This window comes from Gavia stellata, chromosome 9 (assembly GCF_030936135.1).
Source record: "Gavia stellata isolate bGavSte3 chromosome 9, bGavSte3.hap2, whole genome shotgun sequence".
NCBI lineage: Eukaryota > Metazoa > Chordata > Aves > Gaviiformes > Gaviidae > Gavia > Gavia stellata.
The window spans coordinates 8633979-8660549 of NC_082602.1; the positions used below are offsets into that span (position 1 = coordinate 8633979).

Here is a 26571-nt window from a genome sequence, read left to right on the forward strand (position 1 = left end):
AACCTACTGCAGCATCCACACTGTGCCTATATAGTAATTATGCACATAACAAAATATTCGTGCCAAAATAGCCACTACATCTAGTATCAATATGGATAAGTAGTGTACTCTTATTCACATACTTGAAGTTCTAGCACATTTCACTTTCCTACTAAATTCAGAACAGTATTTTTTGCTATTACACTAATAACTACATAATTGTAAGGTACTTCATATCTACAGTAAATAAACAAGTATCCAAATACAAATGTCAAATATATAAGCCACTCAATCCCACACAGAGGAAATATTTTGTTTACAGCTTCAAGACCTATGAGCAGATTTATACAAGTGTGCGAAAACACTGTGTTGTAAAACAAATGATGTGTAGAATGAAGTATACGCTACTATGGCTTGGCTTTGTTGCAGTAAGTAAAAAGACCCCATACGTTTTGATAAAATCCTAAGGAAGAATTGTTGACACATTCTCCTCTGTGCACACTCATAGTAGACAGTGAAGCACAAGCACCATGTTCAGAAAAGTAACTCTTATTGTCAGTCAAGAGCAACATAATCTGAAGACTCCCACAAAATACTTCCTAAACCAAATATTTTTGGCAGTATACATACTCCTCCCCACCAGCTTTCATCAAAGCATCTGATAGTCACGTGCAGGATAAAGTATTCTTTCACATCTAATAAGAGACCTGTTAGAAGTACCACTTATAAACATGAAGAAAACATGGAAAATATGGCAAACTATTTGTTTAACGGACAACCAATCTAAAAGGAGTTTCAAGACATTTCAATATACAGCATGAAAATTTACAGTGTCTTCTCTATAGTAGAGAAAGACAAAACAGCTCATCATTTTCATTAGCATACTATATGCAGATCTTCATTAACATAACTCATAAATAATATTTTACACACTATTCTTGAAAAAAACCCAACATGTTGCTTTGCAAAAGTAATTTCAAAGTCATTACTCTTGACCATGTTTCTCTTTGTAGTTTAGTTGCTGCAGGACTATTTTTCCAGTCTTTCCGTGCCTCTGTCTAACCACAAACTTTATTGAATCACTCTGTGGATTGTGCATTTCTTTCTTAAAAGGCCTTTGCATTTCTCAACTAAATATTTATGCTTTCAGCGACATCACAATAAGTTTCATGTCAGTTTTTCCAAAACCAGGATGTAGCATTTATTCATAGACATACAAACCTTAAGACCACCTCATCTTTTGGATGAACCCCCTGCTGTTAAGCAAAATAAACTTTCATAACGCATATTTTGACATTTTCAGTTAAAGAATAATTAAGTTTTTGTGCATGAATGATGGCAGCATACACCGAAGAACATATTTCTCATTACATTCCATATACAGCTGATGGTTAGTAGACACATTAAATGATAAAAATATTTAAATTTTAAAATATTTGATCAACACAGCAGAAACTGTGTTAATACATTGATCTCACGAATGAGCAATGGGCATAATTTTTCCTCTAGTCAATTGATGTTATAAAATATCTTTCTTACCTTCTGAAAAAAGTCTTCCCCACTTCTCCCTTTACCCTCTGCAGCAGCTGTAAAACAAAAGCAGGTTCTGGTTACTAAATACATAGGAGAAAGTTTACAGGTTTACATATAGAAATTATCAATGAGTACATGCTGCTGTGAAGTTATAATTCTGGGTAATTTTTTCTCATGCAATAAACATTTGTCAACAACTAATACCCAGAACAACCTCTTGCAAGTCACTTGCCAAGGATGGAGTCCAAACAGATGTTTGTATATGCATACAAAAGCTATAATATACTGATACATATTTTTGTTACCAAGTAAATATGGTCGTGTAAGTCTAATGATTTATTCACACTGCATACTTTGCCATGTAATTCTACCAAAAGGAGGATCAAAAGAAAGCTAGGAGGGCACAAGACTTGCTGTATCAAGATTAAAAATTAAAACCAAAACAAGAATAAGCATTATGGTAAGCCAGAATCATGCTAAAAATATTTTTCCTCTATTCTGCTATTTTTTATATTGAAGTGAAATAGAGAGCTACTGCTATGTGATTTATTGAGCCTGAAAAAGCACCACAAAAATCTAAACACTTATTAGTGCTGTTAAATATCCCTTTCTCAATTGCTTGTTACCCAATGAAATTTTGCAACATGTACTTTCCACCAGCTAATGTTTATGAGCTACTACAGTCAAAGCAGCTGAAAAACAAAAGGCAACCCTAGATACTTCCACTAGAAATGGTGCCATTGTACAAACCAGAGGCATGAGCACATTTGAACATTTGAGAACCATGTTCAAGAAAGATGACTCAAAGCTAAAAGTGGCACTGAACGTGGCTACTGGTAGGGCTTGGCAACTGTGGGCAAAGAAGCACTTGTTAAGCCGAGAAAAACTAGGACATCTTGATTCTCTTAGCCTCGGCATCAAAGTCTGAAAGGTGGAAAATCTTGACTTTGTCAAGAGAAACACCATCAGAAAACATTCTTCACACCAATCCTATTTGGAGAAGAAGGGACAATGGAGAATGCCACCCTCCTCCTCACATCCAATGCACACCTCTTGCAGTGCCAACTGACCCAGTGCAAGGGGCTGAGCTTGCAGCTGGAGGGGAGGGTTGTGTGTGCAGGGAGGGCTATCCCAGGACCTCAGCTGCAGAGGGAATGAGCGGGGAAAACAGGCATCACCAGAGGAACACGTGCCAGTACACTGAAACACCACAATGGCAGAACAAAAGATCACTGTAGAACACAGCTTGCTTGGAAGCTTACAAGAAGCGATCATATAATTCAGTGATTTCAAGAGCAAGACCTGGATTAGGGCCTGGATTATCTCTCCCATGTATTTAAACCCATAATCGTATATTTAGTTAATGTAAATGATTGCACTTAAAATTATACAACTACATATAAATTTATGTTGCAGCTTATCTGTGTTGCAACCTGAGACCTAGCAACCAATTCAAAACACAGTAGGTCAAGCTAATCATGAAGAGGATAATTGCCTTTCCCCTGGAGAAATGGATGCCTCCAAATGGAACTCCAAGTGCAAAAAAAGTTTCCTGAATGGTACTGGATTTCTGAAGAAACTCACTGTCATGATTTTTCTGTATTTCTCACGCACAAAACAAACCTCTAGCTCACCCCATCACCCTGGCTTCAAAAACTCTGTTTCAAGTACTTAGTTCTCCCCATTCTTCCGATTACACAACCAATTTCAAACTCTTACATTAACATTAATTCAGCTAACGCAACATAAGGACAAAAGCAACCGAGCAGATACAGGCTAGAGGCATGAGACAACTTTCTACCCCAGAGGAAGCAATGCCAGTACATTTGAAATAGGCTTCTCAAAACATTAGTAACACCACTTAAATATCATGGAGAAAGTGTATACTACAAAGTTTTATCTAACACAGTTCAGAAGTTCATGTTATTTAACTCAAGTGTAGTCAGAGCAGAGGCAGTGAATGAAGCCTGTCAAGCAGTCACTAGTCTCAGAAGAAAACAAAGCCCTCCTCACGCTCAAAACCCACAAATGCCTCTAAGAAAAGAGTGAACTGGTGCAAGTTTCACCAGAACAAGGTTTTCTGGAAGCAAACAACTGGGGAAGATTTTGGTGTTTCAGATTTATAAGCTACAGATACTAACAGAAAAATACAACTTTTTGACTGCAGCCACTTCACAGATGCATGTTATTTTACAAGTTTTCCATTAACTCAGGGAACTGAGTTTTGGGAACACTTTTGGGAAGTGAGTACTGCCACACTATTTCAAGTGACACATGGGACCAACGTGCTTTTCATCAGACGGTACAGGAGATAAATTGGAGATGAGAACATAACAGATATGAGGCTGAAGTTGCAGTTTTGAGGACAGATTTTGTTCCAGCTGCAAATACATGATTCCTAAAATGAATACAAGAGATGGCTTAGATAATAGCAGTGATGCTCTGCAGGGCATTTAACAGAATACTGACAAAGCAAATTCCAAGCTTTTTATTGTAGCTTTATTTTTATGCTGAATCATTCTGGTAACCTGATTTACAGCTTGGCCCCACCAACTGTATGGCACAACAGATGGTCTCCAACAAGCACAGACAAAGTGGGAAAGAAGAGGTAATGAGGACATCCTAAACTAGGTTCACAAAAAAATAGTACAGAGAATAGTGAAGTTGGCACTCGCAAATGGCTCTTTAGAAACAGCTTTAGTTAATAATGACTGGTTTATAGTATGGTGTAACAACTAAAAGATATGGTCTTTCATTATAGCTTTTCAGCACGTAAGATGTTTTATGATAACCCATTTGTCAGGTCTCATGATATCTACAAAAAGGCAGGGAAGACTGTATGGTGTTTTTTGGAAAAGACACTGAAGTTTAAGGTCTCTATACCTTAAAGCAGTTCTTCACATGATTAAAGACATATTGCAATATATTAATACTTTGTCACTTCGTGTCCATGATGCAGCACTGTTTAATCCATTAAGAGGTATGCCTCTGAATTTTTCATACAAAATAGCTTTTGTATATTAAGGTGCTCTAGTCATTACCATCTCCATTATGTGCTGAATTAAAAAAAAAAAAAAAAGATGCTCAGAATTACGGCTTAAGGTACTGAGTTACACTTAGGATGTTATCTTTCACTATAAAAGAAGAAAATGCCTAAAAATTTGAAGATAACTACATGAAGCAGTATATTATGTTTTCTTCTAGGTTAGCTATTCTCCAGCTATTTCCTCCTTTTGCCCTTCCTCCTCTTGATATAACTCTTTGTACCAATTGGTTTTTTTTGCCCTTTTATTTTACTTAGCTTCCTAAAATTTGTCTCCTCATTTCTATGAGGAGAAATTACAGTTAAGAAAAATTAAATTTCATCAGTAGTTTATGAATTTGGGGATGCTACCCACAATTACATACATTTTAATATATGTTTACGTCCAAACTAAGTACCTATATTTAAGAAAGCTTCCAACATGTGTGCGAAACATTTACTAATCATGTGAAATTATCTTGAAGCATTTCTTCCTCTCCAAAGCAGGCAATGACAGTTCTAACACTTCTGAAAACAGTAAGAGTAGCCAAACAAGGGGAAATGTACCCATTTCTTTAATAATTGGGAGGCTATCAAATAAAAAGATAATCACCATCTTTTGCAGGGAAATGAGCAAGAGAAGCATTCCAAAGTTACGAAATTTATGCACAAGTCATTAAAAGTGGAAACCATTTACAGTGTTCACTAAAACGAGCTGCAATTTTGTAAGCCATTGAGGTTCACCTCAAATCAGATAAACTGAGATAAAAGCAAGCGTTAATTTGTGTTTAGGAAAAAAGTCTGTTAGGTCATTGCATCCTAAGCTCAACTTCTTTCTAAACAAATCTTAAGTTTATTTTGAGAGTCAGGGCTAATACTCCTCATCTTTGAAATATCATATTGAGAAGCTCTCAAAATTTACATCTGACAGATGTACGCTGGCAGATTATTTTAGTAATATTACTAATATTAATTAAGATTTTAATATGAAAACAAGCTTTCTTCAAAAAGCGGCAGTTTTCCAAGTTCTCAAACGCTCAAGAGAACAAGCCCTTTGTGGGAGGTGGAGAGGGCCAGCAATGCCCTATCTGTGCTGCATGGAAGGCACAATGTAGCCCATCCAATAATTAAATTTGAAATAAGCTTTCAGATTACAATAGACAAAGTTTTGCATTTTCTGACTTTACAAACAGAATTAATGATTTCAAAACACCGTACCAGTAACAAACAACATTAAGAAGTGACACTAATGCCTATGCTTACTAAGTTACCAACACTAATCCCAATTCAAGCAATATAACGCCAACAAATGCAGTTCAGTTATTTAAATTGGAATTTAGCAAGCCGTTAAATAATGATTAAATCCTTTTTAGAGCTTTCTTCCTACAGATGCAGGTCACTAGAGCCCCACTATCCTCAGCTGCTGTGAGAACGTTTTTAAAAGACAAGTCCAAGCAGTTACTTGTGGAAGACAGACTTTTGTTTTATAAGAACGCTTTCAGCCACTAACAGAAAAAGCCTTTCAGAAAAAGCCTTTGCTGCTTACTTCCACCCTGTGCTGCTCTCCTTCGTTTGATGGCACAGCTTTCTGCGCAGCCACGGCAGGGACCAGGTCTAGCTTTATACTTGGCAGAAAAAATAGCATTTACTGGAATAGCCCCCCGGTCTTACTCGGCTGGGAAGGGCAAAGGGAAGGAGATCTTTGGGGCTCACTTAGCTGGCAGCTCTGGCATACACCAGCTGAAGGTGTTCTGGGCAACCACATCTTAAAGATAACTTTGTCTACTACTGCTTCTTGAAGTCTCCTCCAGAACCACAGGCTCCTCCGCCAGCAGGACCAGGCACCACAAATATGACCCGAGTAGGAGAAGAGCAGTTAACTTGATAACAACCCATTTTACAGCACCAGTGCTAACAAGTCAATGAAAGTACTCCTTGAACTCAACTAAATGTTTACAATGACAACTGCTTAACAGTGTCTCTAATGAGAAATAGGAATGCATCAGTGCTTTGACAAGGTTTCCAGATGAGCTATGGAAAGCCATGCCTGGTCACCCACCTTCGGAGACCACTCCACCCTTCTGCCAATGGTCCATGTCCCCAAAGCAGATTTGAGAGAAGCCACAAACCAAATGGTAATTAATACAGTGTACTGACTTCTGACTGACAATTTTTTTAATTTCTGCCAACCTCTGCTACTCAGGAGAGTCTGTTTTCTTAGAAACAGTATTTATTGTATGGTATTGAATAATCACTTAACTGACCTTCACAGAAACTAGGATTATTTTTACACAAAATGGTAACATTGGTTTCAGAAATACAGACGAAAAGCTATGTAAATGTGCATAATAAGCATTTTATATTTTAAGCTGTACTCTGTTTATTATAATTTCTTCCATACCATGAAATATTTTATATCAGGTTTTTGCTTTTCAAGATATATTGGATTGCCAAGGTTCCATCCAATACAAATATAAAACAGTTGAAACAGGTGTTAACTATTATGGTACCCGTGAAGTACACCACTTGTCTACTTAATCACCAAATCATAAAAAAGCCCAATTGTAATTTCTCCTAAGTTCACATGGAAAAATGAATTTGAACTTTTACTTCAAATGTGATTTTAATTATAAAAAAATTGTTACAACACAGGCCATATTTTACAGGAACTGAACCCAAGATACACTTACGTCTTGTTTAAATGAATTATTGTAACTTTGTGTTCATCTCATACATCAGCTTTGTGTCTTATTTTCTAAACTCTTGAAATTGTTATTGAAAACAATGTAATGTATGTTTGTGAATTTGTCTTCACGTTGATTAGTATCAAAACTTCTTCCTCTATCTGCATTGAAAGACTATATATATAAGAGAACATAAAAGCATGTTCTGCTCTTCAGGTTTCAGCTGTGATGAAACAAAATCATTCCTTGCCCCAAAACACTCTTTAACAGGAAAGATAACAAGATATTATTTTATTTTTAGCAAGACAAATCAACTTCACAGGATTTCAAGAAACTGTAGAATAATATACCTGAACGTAAGTAATCAGTTATCCTTTACCTTTCCCATCCACTGAATGAGAAACAATTCATAACACTTATGTTGAGATTGTCCTCATGTTAATTAGATGTTATTTTTATGAAACTGTCATAGATACAGGCCAGCTACGTAGCTGGGTTGTTTTTTATTTATTATTTTTTAAATGAAATGGACAGTTACTTATATTGAAAGCCTGAGCTATTTCTCAGAAGTTACCAAGCGCGTTATCACACACAAAAAACCCAACCAAAAACTTATTTCATTGAACCAGAAACCACCTGACAAAAAGATCATGTTTTCCTGTGCACAAAGTCAGTCACTAACCCATACGTACTCTGAAAGCTTGCTTACATCAAGCCAAGATAAAGAATTCCACCCCCACAGGCCACACAGTTAAGCTAAATTGCTGAAAATATGCCTTTAGGAACAAAAAGATAGAGCACACATTATTAAAGAAAAAAATCCGACCTTAAGTTGAATTTGTTGAAATCCAAACAAAACAATTTTCCGTTTTTCTTGTAATTACAATGCTAGTCTCACTTCCAGTTTTCAGCTTGGAAACTAAGAAATTACATAAAGAGACAACTCAGCTAAAATGGAAGTGTCTGGCAAAGAACTGACACAGCCCAAACGAACGAGAAATCTGCATAACAATCAATCTTGAATACTGTTTTTCAATTGGCTTTTCAATAACATAATTCTTCTCACTTTATTATTTATTGCAATAAATTTCACTAAGTAACCTGTAACACATATCATTAATGTCAGTATTTTAGGTTCTCAAGTGGCTTCATAAATATGACCAAGTTTTCCAGAGTCAATAAACAAAAAATCAGGAATTCAAACTTTCTTAAATTCATATATAAAGCAACCTTTAATTTTTGAGGATATTCACCATAGCAGGTCAGAGTAAAGCCACAAAGTCAACTGGAAGTATCAGAAAGGGGGGGTGGGCAAAGGCAGACAAAACCCAAAATACTCAAGAAGTTATGGCACACTCAACAACCAAGAAAACTAGCAAAAATATACTTGGCCATATACCACGCTGACAAACTTGTCAAGTCAGGACCTACATGATATCTGGAATATTACAAAAATTACCCAATGTCTACATGTTCTGTGACAAAAGGACTCTTGGACCAAAGGTGAAAATAAGAGTGCCACCTTTTATTAAGAAGTTAAGGAAAAAACTTAAAAATTATGCAGACAAAAAAAGATAGAAACATTTTAAGTTTGTATCATGGATATGGGAGCACTCTTCTTTAGGTAGAGCAGCCAAAGAAAAATTGGAAGAATTTCAGCATGTTCAGTAAATGACAATAAATAGACTGTTAAATATCTGGATATTTTTGGGTGGGTTCCACTGTATCTCTTTCTGTTAGAAGGAATTTGATACGCAAGCTACTAAGCTATCCATAAAGAGGCCAGATGTGCTATAACTTCTGACAGACATAACTAATCCTGTGAAAAAAGCAGACTCCGAGTACAAGATACTTTTACCCTGCTGTTGAAATACAGTGTCGATGAGCCCCCTAGGAGTCAAGCGTCTATGGCCTCTTTTCGGACTACTTGCTAGCTGGATGAGGCTTGTTGGATCAAGATTTATGTCATCTGAATGCGCACGTAAACACAGACAGGTAAGATGTTCATATTCTTCGTTCTCCCTTTAAGCCCACCTTTACTCTCAGATACAGAATCATGATCATGAAGATTATATAGGCATACTCACTTATAAGAATATTTATTTTTCAATAACCTTTTTTCCCTGTGTACTATGTTAAAATTAAGATTGTTGGCAAATAACTAAAATCATCCTACAACCAAAATTCAAAGTTTCACCCGTCCATCATTTGTGATAAATAAAGAGAACAACGCAGGAAAAAAGGGAAAGCTTCAAATAATCTATGGTTACTTCCACTACCTCGGCATACATGGCCAAGAAAGAATGCATGAAAAAAACCCAAACCATATACACTTTAAAGACCAAAAAGAGATTGATTTTGAACAACTATTCCTGGAGATTTGCTTCTAGCTTCCTTAAGGACTTCATGGATTTGGTGACTAACAGGATCAGGGAAAAAAATAAGAAGAGAAAAAAAAGAATTGAGTTACACTGAAGGCTACTTGTGTTGTCAATTTTCCCTCTCCCCACATCAATATTTTGAGAGTTACTTAAGTATAAAAGTCCAACCAGAACCAATAATCTAATACACAACTGTAAATTTTAGATATGTACCAACAGATTTTTCTAATTTTGCAGAACAAATTTATCTCTAGGGAAAAAGTTGTCTGCCAAGTCTCTGCATAGAGAAAGTCTGTTTGTTTATTTATTTTTATAGCCAAGTCACAGCTTGAAAGCAGGCTGTGAAGTTGGGGCTGCTTTGGGAGCCCCTCTTTCCTTGTTAGAAATCTCTCCTTTGAAAGGCACACATGGGTCTAACTCATCCACACAACCACAGAACATTTCCTTATGTTATGTGGAGCACAGTTGAGTGCATGGCACAAGATTTAGGATTTTAATGAAGATAATGAAGCGAATGCTTCGCTTCCTGCCAGCTACTCTTAAGCGCTAAGCCAGGAAAACTGACTAGCTGTCAGCACTGTATTACCTGATTAAAACTACTCTATTAGCTGCCTCAGATTGACACTTGTTCACTATTAAAGCCGCAAACAGCCTGTCATCTCTATTACTTTGCTTCTCTCACCTTGCATACAGAAATCCCAGTAACAAAACTTTGCCCTTCGCACCTTGATTAGGATTGCTATGGTAGAACTGCAATCATAGATGAAGAAGAGACCAAAAAGCAAAAAAGATTACTGGCAGTCTATGCCAACACTGCACAAGTCAATTCTTCTACTCTGTGCTTTAGCATACTGGGTAAAATATTCCTGGAAGTCTCCTATGTCATCCTTCAGATGCATTCAAGGACTTGCTATTTCCTGTAGTAGATAGACCAGCTGATGTTTCTAGATGAAGTTTTCAACTTCCTCTTCCTTCATCCAAACTTATACTAACTTCTTTAGTTTGATGCTAGCATTTCTAGAGCCTCTTCTCACCTTTCTATTTCTCACTGTCAAAATCTAGGTTGAAACCAAAGCCTCTTTTCCCTTAGAATACTCAGTTGCTCAACTATAACCTGATAAACCAAAGAGTAAAGAGTCTCTTTGGAAGTCCCTATATATCCTAGTCTTTTCTTCAAAAAACCCTTCTGGATTCTCAATTTCAATGGCTGACAGAGATTAAATTAATGGCCCTGCTTCTGGGAGCAGAGGGTTTGTTGGAAATTCCTGAGCTAATAAAAATTCAACTGAAGTCTGAGAAAAAAAAAGAACAATTTCACTGAAGATTTTCCTTAAAGCATAAGGAGTCTCAAGCTAATGCAAAGATTCCATTTCAAGTTTGTAAGCACTTTAATTGTATTGTAAAAGGTTAAAATTCTAGGAGAATATCAATGTAGAAAGTGTAGCCAGCTGCCAGGCTGTAGGAAAAGAGATGAGAATTCAAAGGGAGAAAGAACTCGAGACAGGGCATCCCAACTAGAGGGCTGCTGGTCATAAAAGATACTGGATATTTTTCTGAAACAAGAACAGTTGGCACACTACTGCAAGCATTCATAAATTAAATTTTAAAACTTATAATTTTAATTATTTCTTGTTTTATCACCAGGACTTAAATAACACTGTTAACATCCAGATATAGTATAGTATATAACGTTAGAGAACATACTTGATGTGGGCAAACTGTGGTTTTCTTTGCTTTGTGAAGAGGTTTCTTTTCAAGAACAGAGACCTAAATTTTGGTAATTTTTCACCAAGAGATTCCCAGATGATAATAATCAGTTTTTTGTAATTATAAGCAACATTTTTCTTCCATTTTAATCAAGGGATGAAGACAGCTTTTCAGCATCTAAATATTGTAGTAGCTGAGTTTAACACCCTATTTCTAGTTTCTCTTAAAGAAAAATTTGTATCTGTGCAACTGATAATAACTTTTTAGAAAGTGAAACCATTAAACACTGTCAATTACAATGGGACAACTTTATTAAGATCCCTGGCCATTAGCATGAGTGAAACCTGATTAAAACTTAAGTAAATTCATGCAATGTAGCTCATCCCAGTATTTCCCCCCAGTTTTCAGAAAAACACTTTGAGAATATATTGGAGGATATAGTACTAAAAAGGGAAGAGAACAATGCATTCTAATGTTTGTAAAACATTTTTGCTACCTAAATATGTAAGAATAAAGCATCCGTGACCTCAGTCTTCCTACACTCCTTGGCCAAGCTGCCCTCCAGAAAGATGCAAAGTGGAATCACATCCCAAGAAGTGTCACCTCTACTGAGATGTGGAAAGATGAGGTGGCTAAGCTTTTGTTATTTTATTTGAGGAGCTAGTTAATTGTCTCCCTTCCTTCAAACGGGCCTTTCTGCATTTCAATTTTTCAGGAAATTTGGGAACCTGTGGTCAAAACAAGAGGCTGGCCAGAAACAATTTTCACATTTTATTAATTTGTTCCAAATCCTTTGTAGGCACAAACCTGACAGAAGCAGTCAGTGGCCAGCCATGAAGTCAGCAAGAGTGCTCTCCCATGTTAAACACAGTCTCTGGATAATATCGATTACCTTGACCCATGATTCAAAGAGAGGTAGATTTGGAGGAGACAGCTGGAGAAGGGCTACTCTGGTAGCTGTAGGAAAATCTCACCAATATCCCATAGGACCCACTGCTGTTATAAAATACTTCTCATCACAGCAATGAAGTTATTTATGCCAGCAACTGACTTTTCTGTTATTATATGTTTACTCCCTGACACAAGGGAAGAGATCAGAACAATGCGGTAGGGTTAAGCCATTCCAGCCACACTTTCATCTTGCCTACCTCAGTTGACTCCCTTATTGTTATTAGCATATGAGCTGACATGCATTTAACTCACACTGAATTTGGGGACTGTTGTTCACCTAGGCAGCTATTTAGTGAGAGGAAAAGATGGAAGACAAGGTCCCATCTTTTAGGCTCTAGCGTTTTTCTTCCCTGCAGCCTAGCCATCATAAACATTCCAGAAGGGACAGGACAGCGGATTGAGCCACCCCCATGCTGTCACACATCTGGAAATGAGTCAAAACATTCATGTAAGAGAAGTAAAAGATGTAAAGTTTGGCATTTTTCTAAAAAGCTCTGGAGTGAAGCTGCCTTCTTGAGTCACTGGATGCTGTGAAGGCCCAGAAAAAGCCCTTGAGTGCCTCAGGAGGCAGAACCTCTCTTGCTGCCAGTGCCTGACAGATCCAACTCTGCCCCCAAGCCAGAGTATCCATTTAACAGAACTTGCTGTTTACAGGGGAAAGAAAATCATAATATCAGAAGTGCCCCAGGGGCTGACAGAGGATAACTGCCAACTACAAAAGCTCTGCTCTCAGCAGATTGATGGCTGGGGATATTCTTTCTGCTTGTTTAGCATTCAACTTTCTCTCAATGCACAACCACTTTTCTTGTCAGGTATGCATACAGATACTGTATGATTCATTACATGGGAGGGAAGAATGTAGCAAGGCTGTAAAAAAATTAGAAACAAAAACCCTACAGATTTGGATAAAAATGTACACAATATTTTTCTGATGACCCTGCTTGTTATGAGTCATTCACAGATGTGGAGTTACAGGAGAGAAGCCAAGATTAAGTCAAAGACAAAGCTTTATACAGGAAACCAGTTTAAGTCTGTTGCAATGCAGGTTACATACTCAGCTACAAGGCAAAAAAAGCCTTTTCAAACAGTAATGAGACACTGCGCATATCTGGAACCATTACGCTGAATGAGATTCTGCAAATACATACAGACAGGGACAAAACACATTTTTTGGAATTAAGAGTTCTCTTCCTTTTCTAAAAAACCAACCAATCCCACACTCTCCAGCTTCCTGGATGCAACTGGAATATCTGGAGAACAAAACACAAACAGTTCCCTTTTTCTGTCCAAAAACCACTTTCTTTTCAATTCCGTCTGTATCAAAATAAAAAACTCGGAGGTTGTTGTTTTTCAAAGGATACATGTTATGAATCCTTTTCTAGGCATCTGAGCTCCTGTTTCTGCACATCTACACAGCCAGTAACACCTCATATGAAAAAGACCACACTCCCAAATCCACACATCCAGGCTGCTTGGCATCATTTTTTCCCTTAACCTGAGCATGCTGAATGCCTGCCTTTTCCTATTTTGTGTTAATTGGTTTGAAAACAGATGGATCACCTCCGATGCAAATTCTTTCCCAGAGAGCATTCACAGATACTTTTATTCTTGTTGCTTCACATCTCCAGGCTCCTTACAAAGTATTTAGTACTCAGGTCAAGTGTCCAGTACCTATTGTACTACCTGTAATTGGCATCATAAAAGTAAGTTCTATAATTATCAAATATATATATATTACAAGCCTATAAAATTCCATTTCATACAGAAGCATAAAATGCCTTCTTCGATATTTCAAGCATTAATCAAATCCAATCCAGCCTCATTTTTAGTATATTCAAATTCTAGGATGTAAGGTATGTGACTACAGAGGAATTCTATAAGAGGGCTGTTAAGTTTAGAATAACTGATTTCCATTTCGGGGTAAGACTGAGAGTCACTCTTTATATTAAATTTCTTGTGTTACACTACTGACACTACTACTGAAGCAGTGACCACTTGATATCAACTGTTACTTTGAGTATTTCTTAAAAGTAAATCAGATCCTTTCTGTATCTTTTACTCCTCCTGAATGAAAAAACGGAAGTCTAAGTTTACATGCAGAAAAATGTAAACCCACTTAAATACTTCATAAAAAGCATAATTGGGCTATAAACTAGTATAAAGGAGCAAAGGACAAAAAGTTTAAAAAGCCAAGAAAAGCCCAAGATATTAACAGATTTAAATAATGCATAAGCATTATTATGTACATGCATAAGCACCGGGACAAGGCATTTAAGTATTTAGTTAATTAAAAAAATGGAGAAAAATACAGAGCCTCATACTTTAACACAGAAGGTAAAAAATCACATTTTAACATGTAACCCAGCTTACAGCAATGCGTTCTATGTCTCATGTCATACTGCTCACAGCTTTAAAGACAAAAAAATTGTCCTACTGTGGCTTACTCTTAGGTACCACCATAATCTAGATAACATTTGAATAAAACATGTTCATCTGTTTCACTCAAGAATAAATACAATTAGTTCTGTGCATTGCAGAATATAGAGCAAATAACATCAATGTGGAAGTTGCAAAGTAGTTGTGTAAAGAAGAGAGAGTGGGATGGATTTCCCCAAAGGGTGGAGGTAGGGGAAATGAGAAACCTACTCATGCCTCAAGTTTAAAGCTATGTATCACCACAACAAAGTGTGTGCTAATTTGTCACCCATTTCCCCATATATTAGCTAGGCAAGAAATCCCAATTATGTATCAGCACAAAACCACAGCAATGTAAGTTATTTCACCAAACTAAAGTTTATTCACAACACCATGATCTTTCTGCTTTTAAGAAACTAAGGAAATGAAGTAATTGTTTAGGTACGAAGATCAAAGCACAACAGAAGTCTAGACCCTTCTGGTAAAGGTGAAAAAGTTTTATTTTCACAGCTGGTTTTATGTCCACATTTCCAACATCTACATGGTTTTTTTCTTATGAACAGTTCCCATATTAAAAAACACAACTGCTATACACAGCTGCCAAAGCATTTAATGATTCCATTTATGCATATGCATATAAATAAAAACATACACACACAGAGTGAAGAAAGAATGTCATGCTGTATAATTAGGATTTCTAGATACAGTTTACAGTAAGATAAAAGCCTGCACTAGTTTACATTGCAGTGGTAAAATTTAGTCGGGAGCCTAGCATCCATTCTGGCTCAAATCATGCCATATTAGATGTGGACTGCATTAGCTGTTAAGCATAATTTATTAGTTTTTACTTTAGTGTTGTGGACTGCTTAGCAGAAAAGAGGACAGCTAGCTTAAGACAAGCAAAAGCATTCCGATTTTAGAGAGTTAGACAAAAATAATTAAAACAACTACATTAGTTTTATCTCCCAGGTTAAATTACTCCACTTGGGAAATCCTACCTTCTTCACTGAGACAACGCTACAGATATAAACAGTACTGGACTCAGACATAGCAGATGCATATATCCAGAAAACAATTGCTCTAAATTGGCACCAGGAGAAAGCCTTCTCCTGGTCAAAAAGATGCAGCTCCACAAGAAATTCTGCACTTATGCTAGTAGAGTATCTTTTTATTACCAACATGTTTTTCAAAGTAAATAATCTATAAAACATTTGCAGAGTGGTAGCAAATCCTCGTGAACTTCAGGTGAACTATAATTACATACTTTCACCAACTATTTCTAGTTCATTTTTCATCAATAACTATGGAAAAACTACAACTTACATTTTCTCTACATTGAATGAAGGTCTGAAGGACCGGAGGATAAATTTTTTTCATTGGGGAAAAAAAACTAACCAGTTGCATGCTGCATTCAGTTCACTAAATACAATTTCAGAAAACCTAAGTATTCTTGCCAAACTAACTGTAAGGGTGGCATATAAAAGCAAAATTTCAAGTTACACAAGCAAGCAGCAAAGTAACATATTCATTACCGTTTCATTGAGAACTGCTCAGTTTAACGCTTTACAGCCCTAGGTGCTATAAATCCACAAGCTTCTCCAGATTGCCTTGGAACCAAGAATCTCCCAAAACCGCATGATATTTCAAGTATTAAGAAGTTGAGCTCATGCTGTGTATTACAGAGGGTCAAAGGAAAGAGACCATCACCCAAAGGTTAAAAAAACCAAAACCTTATTTGGCAGAACGTACGATGATATATATTCAAATAGCTAAATGCTATTGACACATGTCCCTCAGAAAGACCCCAAAGCTCTTTTTGAAGTTAAATACAGACATGCTGGAAGCACACATCACTAAGACTACATATGGATGGTGGAAAACTGATGAGAAGTTTTAACTGCCCCATTCACCTTAAAGCACTGATCTAGGCTGTTAGCCCTCTTCACATGGTACTCCTTGCAAATTTAGACTGACCTCAAGACAACAAAAATTAGTCAAGGATGTAAATTTTGCAGTACTTGAACAAATAAAAATATATGAACATGCTATAGGACTAAAGATTGTCACCAACTTTATAGCCTAACCATCAAACCCCACGTGTATTTTTGGACATAGCTTTCATATACACAGACATACTCAAGTCAATTTTTCCTGGTTTCCAAATTATGTATTCTGGCTACATGGGAGCTGTACAGAAATACAAAGCTCCCCCTACCCTAACCCTCTTAACAGATGGGTCTTTAGAAAGCCAGATCTATTAACCCTAAGATTCCTTGTGATTTCCAGCCCCTAGAGGCAAGGTCCTGCCATAGGGTAGCTGAAATGCTCCGGAGAGACTGCGAAGTCCTGGCAACACCTTTGAACTGCTACACTTGAAAGATGTGAAAAATCATTTGCACTTTCCAGTGTTCAGGAAGCAATCCTGCAGAGGACTGAAACCTCTAATGGGTTTGAGCAGTCAAAGCAAATATCGCAAAAATGCTATGGGTATCAGACTAATTTTAAATAAACATCACTTATGAGTATGTGTAACAAGATTTGAAAGCCATCCTTTGTGGACTGGTGAACCTTTTATTCAAGCTTTATTAAACTGAGGGAGGCATTTAAGAAATAGTCGGGAAGTGGGAGCTGTTTTGAAGTTATGTTGCTTACCCAAACAGGCCCGAAATACGTTACTCAAATCATGAGACTCCCCTCTTTTTACATGCAAGCTAATCATTGCCTACAGTGTATGATCTCAAAGACTAGTATCTAGCCCCCTGCTAGCTAATTTGTATTTTTATGGACCCAAAGCTATTTCTAAAACTGTTGTTTAGCAGAAATAAGCCAGAGAAATTCTACAAAACTCCATTTATACAACCTTGTGATACAGCACAGGAAATGCTTAAGCTAAATGAATGACCACAAGTAAACAAGAAAGCATTGTTTTGTGGTTAGACAACTGTACTTCTGAGTTACACAACTCATTTATCTAGTAACCTTGAGTATTTCTGAAATTAAAGTTCTTCTTTTCCACTTTTAAGACTCCAGAAAGTCCTGCTTAGAAGAGCTGATACAATACCAAAACCCTTTAAGTCCATGCAAAACAAATAAACTGGAAAGAAACTTGTAAACTTAAAGGATATAAGGTGTCAAGTGTGGGGAAGTGAAAAAATTAAAACAAAGAATGTGCAATTTCTGCCAAAATCTAGAAAAACAAACGATAAAGAGTAAGGAACTAGTATTTGGCCTACTCCTGCCTCCAGTTCCTGTGTGGGAGCTTTAGCTCAAGAAATACTGTATTTTTGTAAACAAAAACAGTATTAATTAGCAAGATGTTAGTGCAGCTGATTTAATGCAATGCTTTTTTCAGGAATAATTTTTTACCATTTCTGCTCAGCATTATTCAACTCAGATTCTTTCAGTAAATGTTCATGTGAATAGGGGTTTTTTTCTGTTATGTCAAGTATCAACTCCTTTTTCAGTATTTACACAGTAATAAAGTAACTTGTACACAGGAGAAATAAGAAAGTTAATCAAAACCTAATCTGTAGCAGAAAGTTTTAATACCTCATAACTCACATTTATAAACGACCTTGAACATGACTTAGTATTTCGAATTGCCATTTTTAAGTGTCTGCTGATCAGGCACAAGGCACATCTCAATTAATGATGAAATGATGGGATATGCTAAATGCTTGCTATGGTGCTCACCAACATGACATTTACCAGCATAAACAGTGCCCTTAAACCCTGTATTTACATTTGCTTTTGTATGCATATTCAGTACTAAAGCTGACAGAGTCTCAAGTACCACGGTAAGTGCCTCTTTACTCAGGCAGCATACCACCCTACTCCTCTAAAAAAAATACTCAGACAGCCTGTGATACTCTGCATAATTAACATTTACAGCTCTTTCAAATTAGAGCAGATTTTAAGTAATGGTGTGACAAATACAAAAATCGTAGTTCTTTACCACTAAACACAGAGTGATGTTACCACCTATCAGTGTAACACACTACGGACTAAACATTGTGTAACATCTCTCAACAAGTTGTATGTGCAAAATATCCCAGTTTTTATAAATATTGTCCATGTGTTTCATGCCTGCATAAAGCTTTTGCCAAAACACTTACTTTCTAAGTGATATAGAAATCTCACTAATTTGGAAGGAATGTCTGTGAACCAATGAGAAAAATCAAGTCTACTTTAAAACCTTGTTATTTGCCCCATTACCTGCCATTTTGTGTTCTTTGGAGTAATTAACCGAAATAATTAACGCGCACATCCAGAGCTAACTGTTGAAGCTGAGCTGACATAGTACAAAAGCCTTACCATTTTTTTTTAAGATATATTTTATAATCTAGGAGCACAATGTCATTAGGAGGGCTTGACAGGGAATAAAACCAAAACCACGGCCAGTTGCTGGACAAAAAGATACTAACAAAGCGTTATCCAAGAACATGTTAAGATTATATTGCTATGGCAGCAGATAATGTTAATCTGTTAACTACAGTTACTTAACAGGTACATAAGTATTGATAAAGTTATTTTAAAATTGGCCAAGAAATAAGTAGCCTAAAACATCAACTTAAATATCAAGTAAGCCTGGCAAAAGGAAACATATTATCCAAAAGTCTTTTTAAAAGAAGCACAGCAAACAGCCTTCATCAGGGAACAGTGAAAGAGACTGTTCTTGAGAATAAGTCTAGCTAGGAATGATAAAAGATACGTAATATGAGAAAAAGGACTCCTCTATTTATGGAGCCATGTTTGCTCCTGAAAAGTACCTAACTGCATTTTATTTATACAATGTAAAACACAAGTGAGCATATACATATAAATTATTTTCAATTATACAAATAAATTACTTCATCAACCACAGATATGATTATTGTAAATACATGGGAAAAGAACACTGTAGGAATGCGTAATTTCTAATTCAACAACAGTTTTGTTTCAAACAGGAGAGGGTCTTTGAACTGCAAACCTTCTTAAAGAAATACAGTCCACTTGAGAGCAGGGTAAAGTAACTCGAAGTCAGCATTCCCAGACATAAGCATGCACTGGGGGTCAGGCTTCTGCAAAGGAGACAAGTTACCCATCAATAAAAAAATTACTATATGCTTGTTTGCAATAGCCACCAGTAGTACCTTCAGCCAAAAAGGAACAATATCAGCATTTTATGTTCAACAGAATTAACGATAAGCCAAACCTCGAGTACTCAGTTTTGCTGGAGAGTAAAAATAAAATAGCACCTTTGACACTTGACAGCCCAGGGGATCTCAGTTTTGTACTTCAGTGAGAAACAACAACTACCACCACCACCATGGAGTATAGGTTGGTCAACACTTATGTGCTCGTATTTGGCTACTGTCTCCCCTAAACACCAGTTAGTAGTTGATTTTAAAAAAATTTTTAAAAAAATGCGACAATGCCTTGCGCTTGTTCCGAATCAGATCCAATAATAAATACTGAAAAAATTGCGTTAGGTGTTCATTCTTCAAAGTCTGTATTAAGAGAGTAATACAAGAAAATGTTAAAAAATGATTAGCAGGAATATAAAAACCCCATTAAAAAGTATACAGTTTACCTAAAAGGTTGACACGCTATAACTCAAATCTCACTTTCTTTCTGATGACTGTTTTAAGCCACATGATTTTTCAACACCAAATTGCAATGCATACAGGCAAGTATCACAATCACAGAAAAATCTGAAATTTTTAAGTCCTCCATTACTTCCTCTAGGCTTTATCCAGCCCTCACAAAAGAAGTCTTTCACACATTGGGTCTTATTTACACTCCTGGGAAGTTCTGCAAGTTAATTTTACCCTCTAATGCTTCTTCCTCTTATAAATTAAGAAAAAAAAGAAAACCTCCACTGACCACTCTTAAAATTACATGTTCTTCTCAAGATCTTGAGCCCTTTGCCTCTATTTCAGCCTTCTTATAGACACGCAGCAACTCAGGACAGAGAAAGCCAGGTCAGTATTCTCACAGGTTTGTAAGAACTATGCAAAGCCTAGAGTAACGCTGAATAATGCCACTAAGGCATCCAGGAGTAAAAAACCAAAAAGCAGGGATGTGCCACCAGCTGAAAATGGGAAATTTAAGGATATGTATCTTACCTAAAATTGCCAACCCTACTTTTTTTTTTCCTAAGACAGGAAGGAGAGGATAGATCATGGAGCCCTTGCATCAGAAAATGCCTACAATTAAGGAACAGAAAAATTAAACAAGCAATTACAGTCTTGGCTCTTCACCATCCCAAAGCAAGGGCACAGAAAGCTCTGCGGCAAAAAATAAATGGTCCACAAAAGATTCCTAGCATTCTTCTTCCATTACAATAATATAGATTTCAAGATGTTCCACAATGTGAACTATAGCTGGCTTGCACTGCACGAAGCTAACAGAAAAAGTACATTCTTCGTACAGTTAAAAAGGATTAGCTTCAAAACTAAGCAGAAAGGGAAAATTGAGGACTTGCTGCTCTAGTTCCTCTGTTGATTGTTTGGAAAGTTCATGTTTCATAAGTCTTTAAGCAGAGTAAACAGGATCTCAAGGCTGCAGAAGACTGCACTTGAAGAGGAAGAAGGTTAATAATACTATAAGTTATACTAGTAGAGCTTTTTTGCAAATGTAGCATACTGGAAACTTCCACTTCCAGACATGAGGTATTTGCATAAGAACTAGCTCTTGCAATCTTAAAGGAGCCCTCATTCAGTAATCTTAAATCACAAAGGCATTGAGAAAGGATAAGGACAAGTCACAGCAGCGAGAACTCCAGCAGCAGAGCAGATGCTCAGCTCTGCTGTCACACTGCAGATGCAATGGACACCAGAGAAAATGAGCATTTTAAGTTCAGAAAAATCCTTCCTGAAGTGCAAGTGTCCACTTAGAATAAGCAGCACACAATTACATTATGCCTGCTCCAGAAACATGGCAAACACAGCCCTACCCACACATGATAAGTATCAAGCAAAGCCTCCTACTATTGACTTTATTTAACTGGGTCTTCCTAGAGTTGCGATTAATCCGTAGGAATTTTCCCAGTTTCTCAGTTAGCAGAGGCTCCAAGTGCCATCAAGTCTGTTTTTATAGTTGAAAAAAACTTCAGTCCACATACTCACAAAAACACAAACCCAAGATTCAGAATACCATCTTCTAATACTGAAATCCAGGTATTCTAACAAAAAAATTTACAAACATTACACACACTTTATTTGGCTACATTCTAAAGACAATACTTATCATCAGTAAGTACTTAATCTTGAGCTCAAGATACTACAGAAGTGTAACTATCAACTGCATGCAATAGCACAAGTATGACACATCAGATGCAGCTCTAATATTCACACTTCAGACAGTTTGATTATCTGAGAAAAATTATTTCTTCTACCACCTGTTCTTGAGATAAATATGAGTACTGTGCTTTCTACTGTGCAAACAATGACTTTATCACTTAAATTATGCTTTTGAGCTTCTTCCTTCATGCTGTTTTTACTAGCGCTACTTCAACTATTTCAGCTGCCCCTTTAAACCAGAATTTGTCTATCGTTTGCTTTTTTTGGCACATTACTAAAAACAGTGAGGCAGTGCATATAATCAGGATTAATTAAGTTGTATGGAGACTAGTAGATTGTTCTGCAAGGACAAGCATGTAAGTTTAGAAATTATTCTTTTTCCATAGACACAGCAAAGCTCCCAAAGTTGTCTTGACATAGAGGAAATAACATTGCAATGGCCAGAATAAAAGTCAAAAAAGTTCATGAGATTCTGAAAGTCTCTGCAAATCTCAATCGTGCATAATAAAAAAAAAGTCCAGAATTAACAGAGGTGAAAGTTTGAATGGTCTACTCCATTTCTAGAGTTCATAAGCCATTATTATTAAGACTGCCAAAAAAAGCAACATTTCCTGTTTGCATTTTTTTCTTCTATTTTGATTTTGGTTGAATTCAGGTTTCCTGTTACAGCTCAACTGGCTTTAACCATAAAATACTTTTCAGCTCTGTAAGTTGCTACCCTGAACTCAAGAGACAGCTTGGCTACTATGAACCCACAACCTTGGCAAAACCAATTTGCAGAAATTGATACAAATCTTTTCCGTAACTTGCTGAAAAATAATCACTAAATTTAATGTGTCAGAAGAAACATTTTGTTTTAGAAAAAAAACAGATTGGCTTCTGTTGCCTAAGCTGTCACAGTGAAATGTTTACCAGCTCTAACTGTGCCTGCATGAGCCCACTTGATCACAGGTTAGAGAGGTTTCTCCAGAAAAGAAAACTATTCTTATTTTGCTAGAGAAATAGCATCAGGGAGCTAGCTCAAGCACCAATCCCTGATGTATTCAGAGTGGATGCTCACTCAACTGCCAACCTCTACTTTGCAGCAAGTAATCAGTTCCTGCCAGAGGGTCACAAAACAGTCTGTATTTGAGGAAAAGAAGCTGGTAACATAGTAGTTTGGACCTTCGGTCCATCTGGGACAGTAACTGCCATTTACAGAAGAAAGTACTAGAGTCATTAGAGCACATTAAGAAAACCTGAATTAAAAGTTACATAATTACTTGCCTGAAAAGGTATCTTCCTCCTAAACAAGCCTCTTCATCTCTTTTTCTCTCCTCAAAAACGTTGGAATACTATCCCTTCAAATTCAATAAAGTGTAACTCATGAACTACTTAAAGATAAATTGCCTCTGCATTTCTGGACCTGAACTAAAGAGAGTAGCTAAATACTAAGGACTTGAAAGTGTTTCAGAATAAGAAGTTCTGTCTAAGTTTACCATTACCACCACACTACCAGGTAAAATTGATCTACCATAAAAAAAGTATATTCTCTAGATTATTTTTAAATAATTTGCAAGATATTAATAGATGATCAGTAAAAGAGCGTAATACCAATATCTTACAAAGTGAATACTCAGCTGTACTCAAAGCTATAATCCTAAGATCTCCAGCATTATCTAGAAGATTACAAAATGTATTTTATGGTTGTTGCTTTACTCTTTAGAGTAGAATGATGCAAACCAAAGATGACTGACGCACAACCAGCAGCTCTACATCATGGTCCTCCAGTTCATATCTTTCATATGAAAGTCAATATGCACTGAAGCATCTGAATTTGGTTTACCACTGCGAATTAAAAATATACGGCTCCCAACTGCCTTCCCACTGCTTCCATTCCAGTAAAGCAGATCTGATCAACTGGAGTAGCTCTCTTCTGACATATGCACTAGATCTCCCTACTCCACACGTCACGTGGAAAGGCAAGCCTGGATAGGTAAGTAGGAAAGCGTTTACACCAAAGCCTACACTACAATGTAAGCATTCACCAAAGCTCTTCTCCCTCTGAAAGGGCAGGTTAGGAGAGGAGGGAAGAAAGTTGAATGTTCATCCAGCCCCTGCGGGTTCTCAGCTCCCCGTGCCTGCCCTTAGCCTGCTCTCGCTTACATGAAGCAGCAACAGCCCCAAGTCTGTGTACCAGCTGCTAAAATGCCGAATGTGCTCCAATTGATCTCGATTCATCACACTGCTGGAAGAAGGCAGAACAGAGCTGGTGAGTGGTTTCTCCTCCTCTCCTCTCATAAAACAGAATGAACAGAGAGAAAGGGGAAGAGAAGCTGAACAGAAGTGCCGAGAGCAGCTCCTCTCCAAACAGCACTTCTGGCCGCTGCACGACGTACAGGGAGATCTTTCCTGTGCGCGTCCAGAGCTACTGGACTTTTATAATCCTCTTAGTCACATCTCCGTTCGCCTCTCGGGTCCCAAGACTTCCCACTTTAAAAATATTTCCTATCCGTCTGAAAAACTTGGCCTTTACACCCTTCTACTAAAACTCTGGTCTGGCTAACCTGCAGGGGCAGTGTGTAAATCTTTCCAAATCTTTCCTTCAACTCAGCCACTCACTTGTCTCATGCCTTACTCGGTCCAGCAGCATGCTCCCGCTAGACCCAAGCCACTACTCCGTTGGGAGGATGAACACTCCTTTAACTTGTGCAATGTAGAAAGAAGATAGCAGGGAAGAGAGACACCAAAAGCATCCTAAGTCAGCAGGAAGCCGCAGCAGGAAGCTGACAGCATGTAACCCTTTAACACGTATTCAAAACCAGTCTCAAACTCTCTGCTGGCTGTTCAAGCCAGAGCGGAAGGCAGTGCCAACACAAGCTCTGCAGTGATAACAGGAGACCCACCCAATTAAAAGATTCTTGTAAATATGCATTTGATATCCCATAAGGAAAAAAGTATATTTAATATTTTACATTTTAGTTGGTTTGAATTATAATCTCAACTCAAAACACCACTAAACAATACTCAGCTCTCTCTCTCTATATATATACAGAAAATATACTTCCAACTAGATTTAACAATTGAAAAAGTTAATCCAGATACAATTGATCTGTAATCAAAGTTTGCATCTTTCAGGTGGTAAGTCACCTAAAACTATACTTAACATCCAACAGAATACTCTTCCAGCACTCACTTCTCTGAAACACTTAAAAGAACACAGAATATAAAGTTTTGTAAATGTTTATATTTGAACAAAGCTTTACAATAAGTCGACCCCACTTTTTTCACTGCTTAAATGATTCCTCATGTTTCAAAGACTAGAATGACTTTTTTATTTCTGCCAAATCTCTGAACAATCTAAAGATGTCACTGAAGGCCACTTAAAGTAGAAAACCTGACTGCTGCTAAGCAACCCAGAAAACATCCTTATATATTCAGTTGTTTGGTGCATTAAAACATTTCATACATATTGAGAGTCCATGTATTCTGGACTCTTATGACGGTAATGTCTTCCACACAGAGGGAGAAAAGAAAATTCTGCAGGATATGTTCGTATTTCAGGAAGGAATTTCTTATAGAGGACTAAAGATTTGATCAAATTCATTCACTGCTTCTGCATATGGAATAGATTAGAAACAGATTCTCTCTTATCTGCTCTTTTACACACACTCCAGAAGTAAACTTACTAAGGAAAAACTGCACTTCTGTTTGTTTTACTAAAAAAAAGTACCAAGATTCTTTTCCACTACATAAAACAATATTTAAAAATGTATTCCATATCCAGACTCTTTAAATCAATGCTAGTTTAGCTGCTCTAACTGCATATAAACAAAGACCATTTAAGATAATTTAATATTTCACCATTCTACAGCACTTTTCACCCACGGATGCACTTACATATTCAGAACAAGTGAGACCGTCTTATATTCTTTGAAGTAGTTCACGACAAAACGAAGTATTTCCATGTCACAGTAAGGACAACATGTATATGTATCCTTCATTTGAATTACACACAAATACATATACATATTTTATTCAAATTTATGTATATACACACACAGAGTAAACACAGAATTTTTTTTTTTAATCACGTGATTAACCTTGCATTCATCATGGCTTTTGTAGCACAGTGTAACGTTCTGCACAGGAACTACCTTACAACATAGCTTCTGGTTTAATTACACTGCAAACAATTCACTGAATCCCAGTTTATATTCCCTCCAGCAATTCAATTATCTCACCATAAAGGTCATGGGGAGTATCTTCAGGAGACATCAATCTGCTAAAGCTTTCCATAACAAAAATGCTTCACTGCATCAGTTAATTGACTTAACATTTATTTTGGAATTATGGATTTCATTTTTTACTTTTCTCAAGATGCTTAGTCTTAAGTTACCAACCTCATATATTCAACTGCCATAAATTTATTGCAGGCACAGTCTGAACAGAACGGAGCCAATAAAAATAGATATAATCAAAGCCCTCCATTCACACAAAGTTATTGTCAATAGGGAAAAAGGCAAATTTAAAGGTTAGCTTAAACCACTAATTCAGAGTGGCAATACGGATTCCCCAAACCAGACTTGCTTAAAATGGGGAAAAAAGTACCATCACCTGTAAGTAAAATTAAAAAA

The 26571-nt window shown here is 36.8% G+C and overlaps 1 protein-coding gene across 1 annotated transcript in view; it reads right to left on the minus strand.

Moving 5' to 3' along the window:
* The window catches only part of BICC1 (BicC family RNA binding protein 1), a 110357-nt gene that overhangs the window by 70843 nt on the left and 12943 nt on the right, over positions 1–26571 (minus strand). The window contains exon 2 of the mRNA XM_059821214.1: positions 1519–1565. Within this exon, the coding sequence (XP_059677197.1) occupies positions 1519–1565 (47 nt within the window). The remainder of the gene's footprint in view (positions 1–1518; positions 1566–26571) is intronic.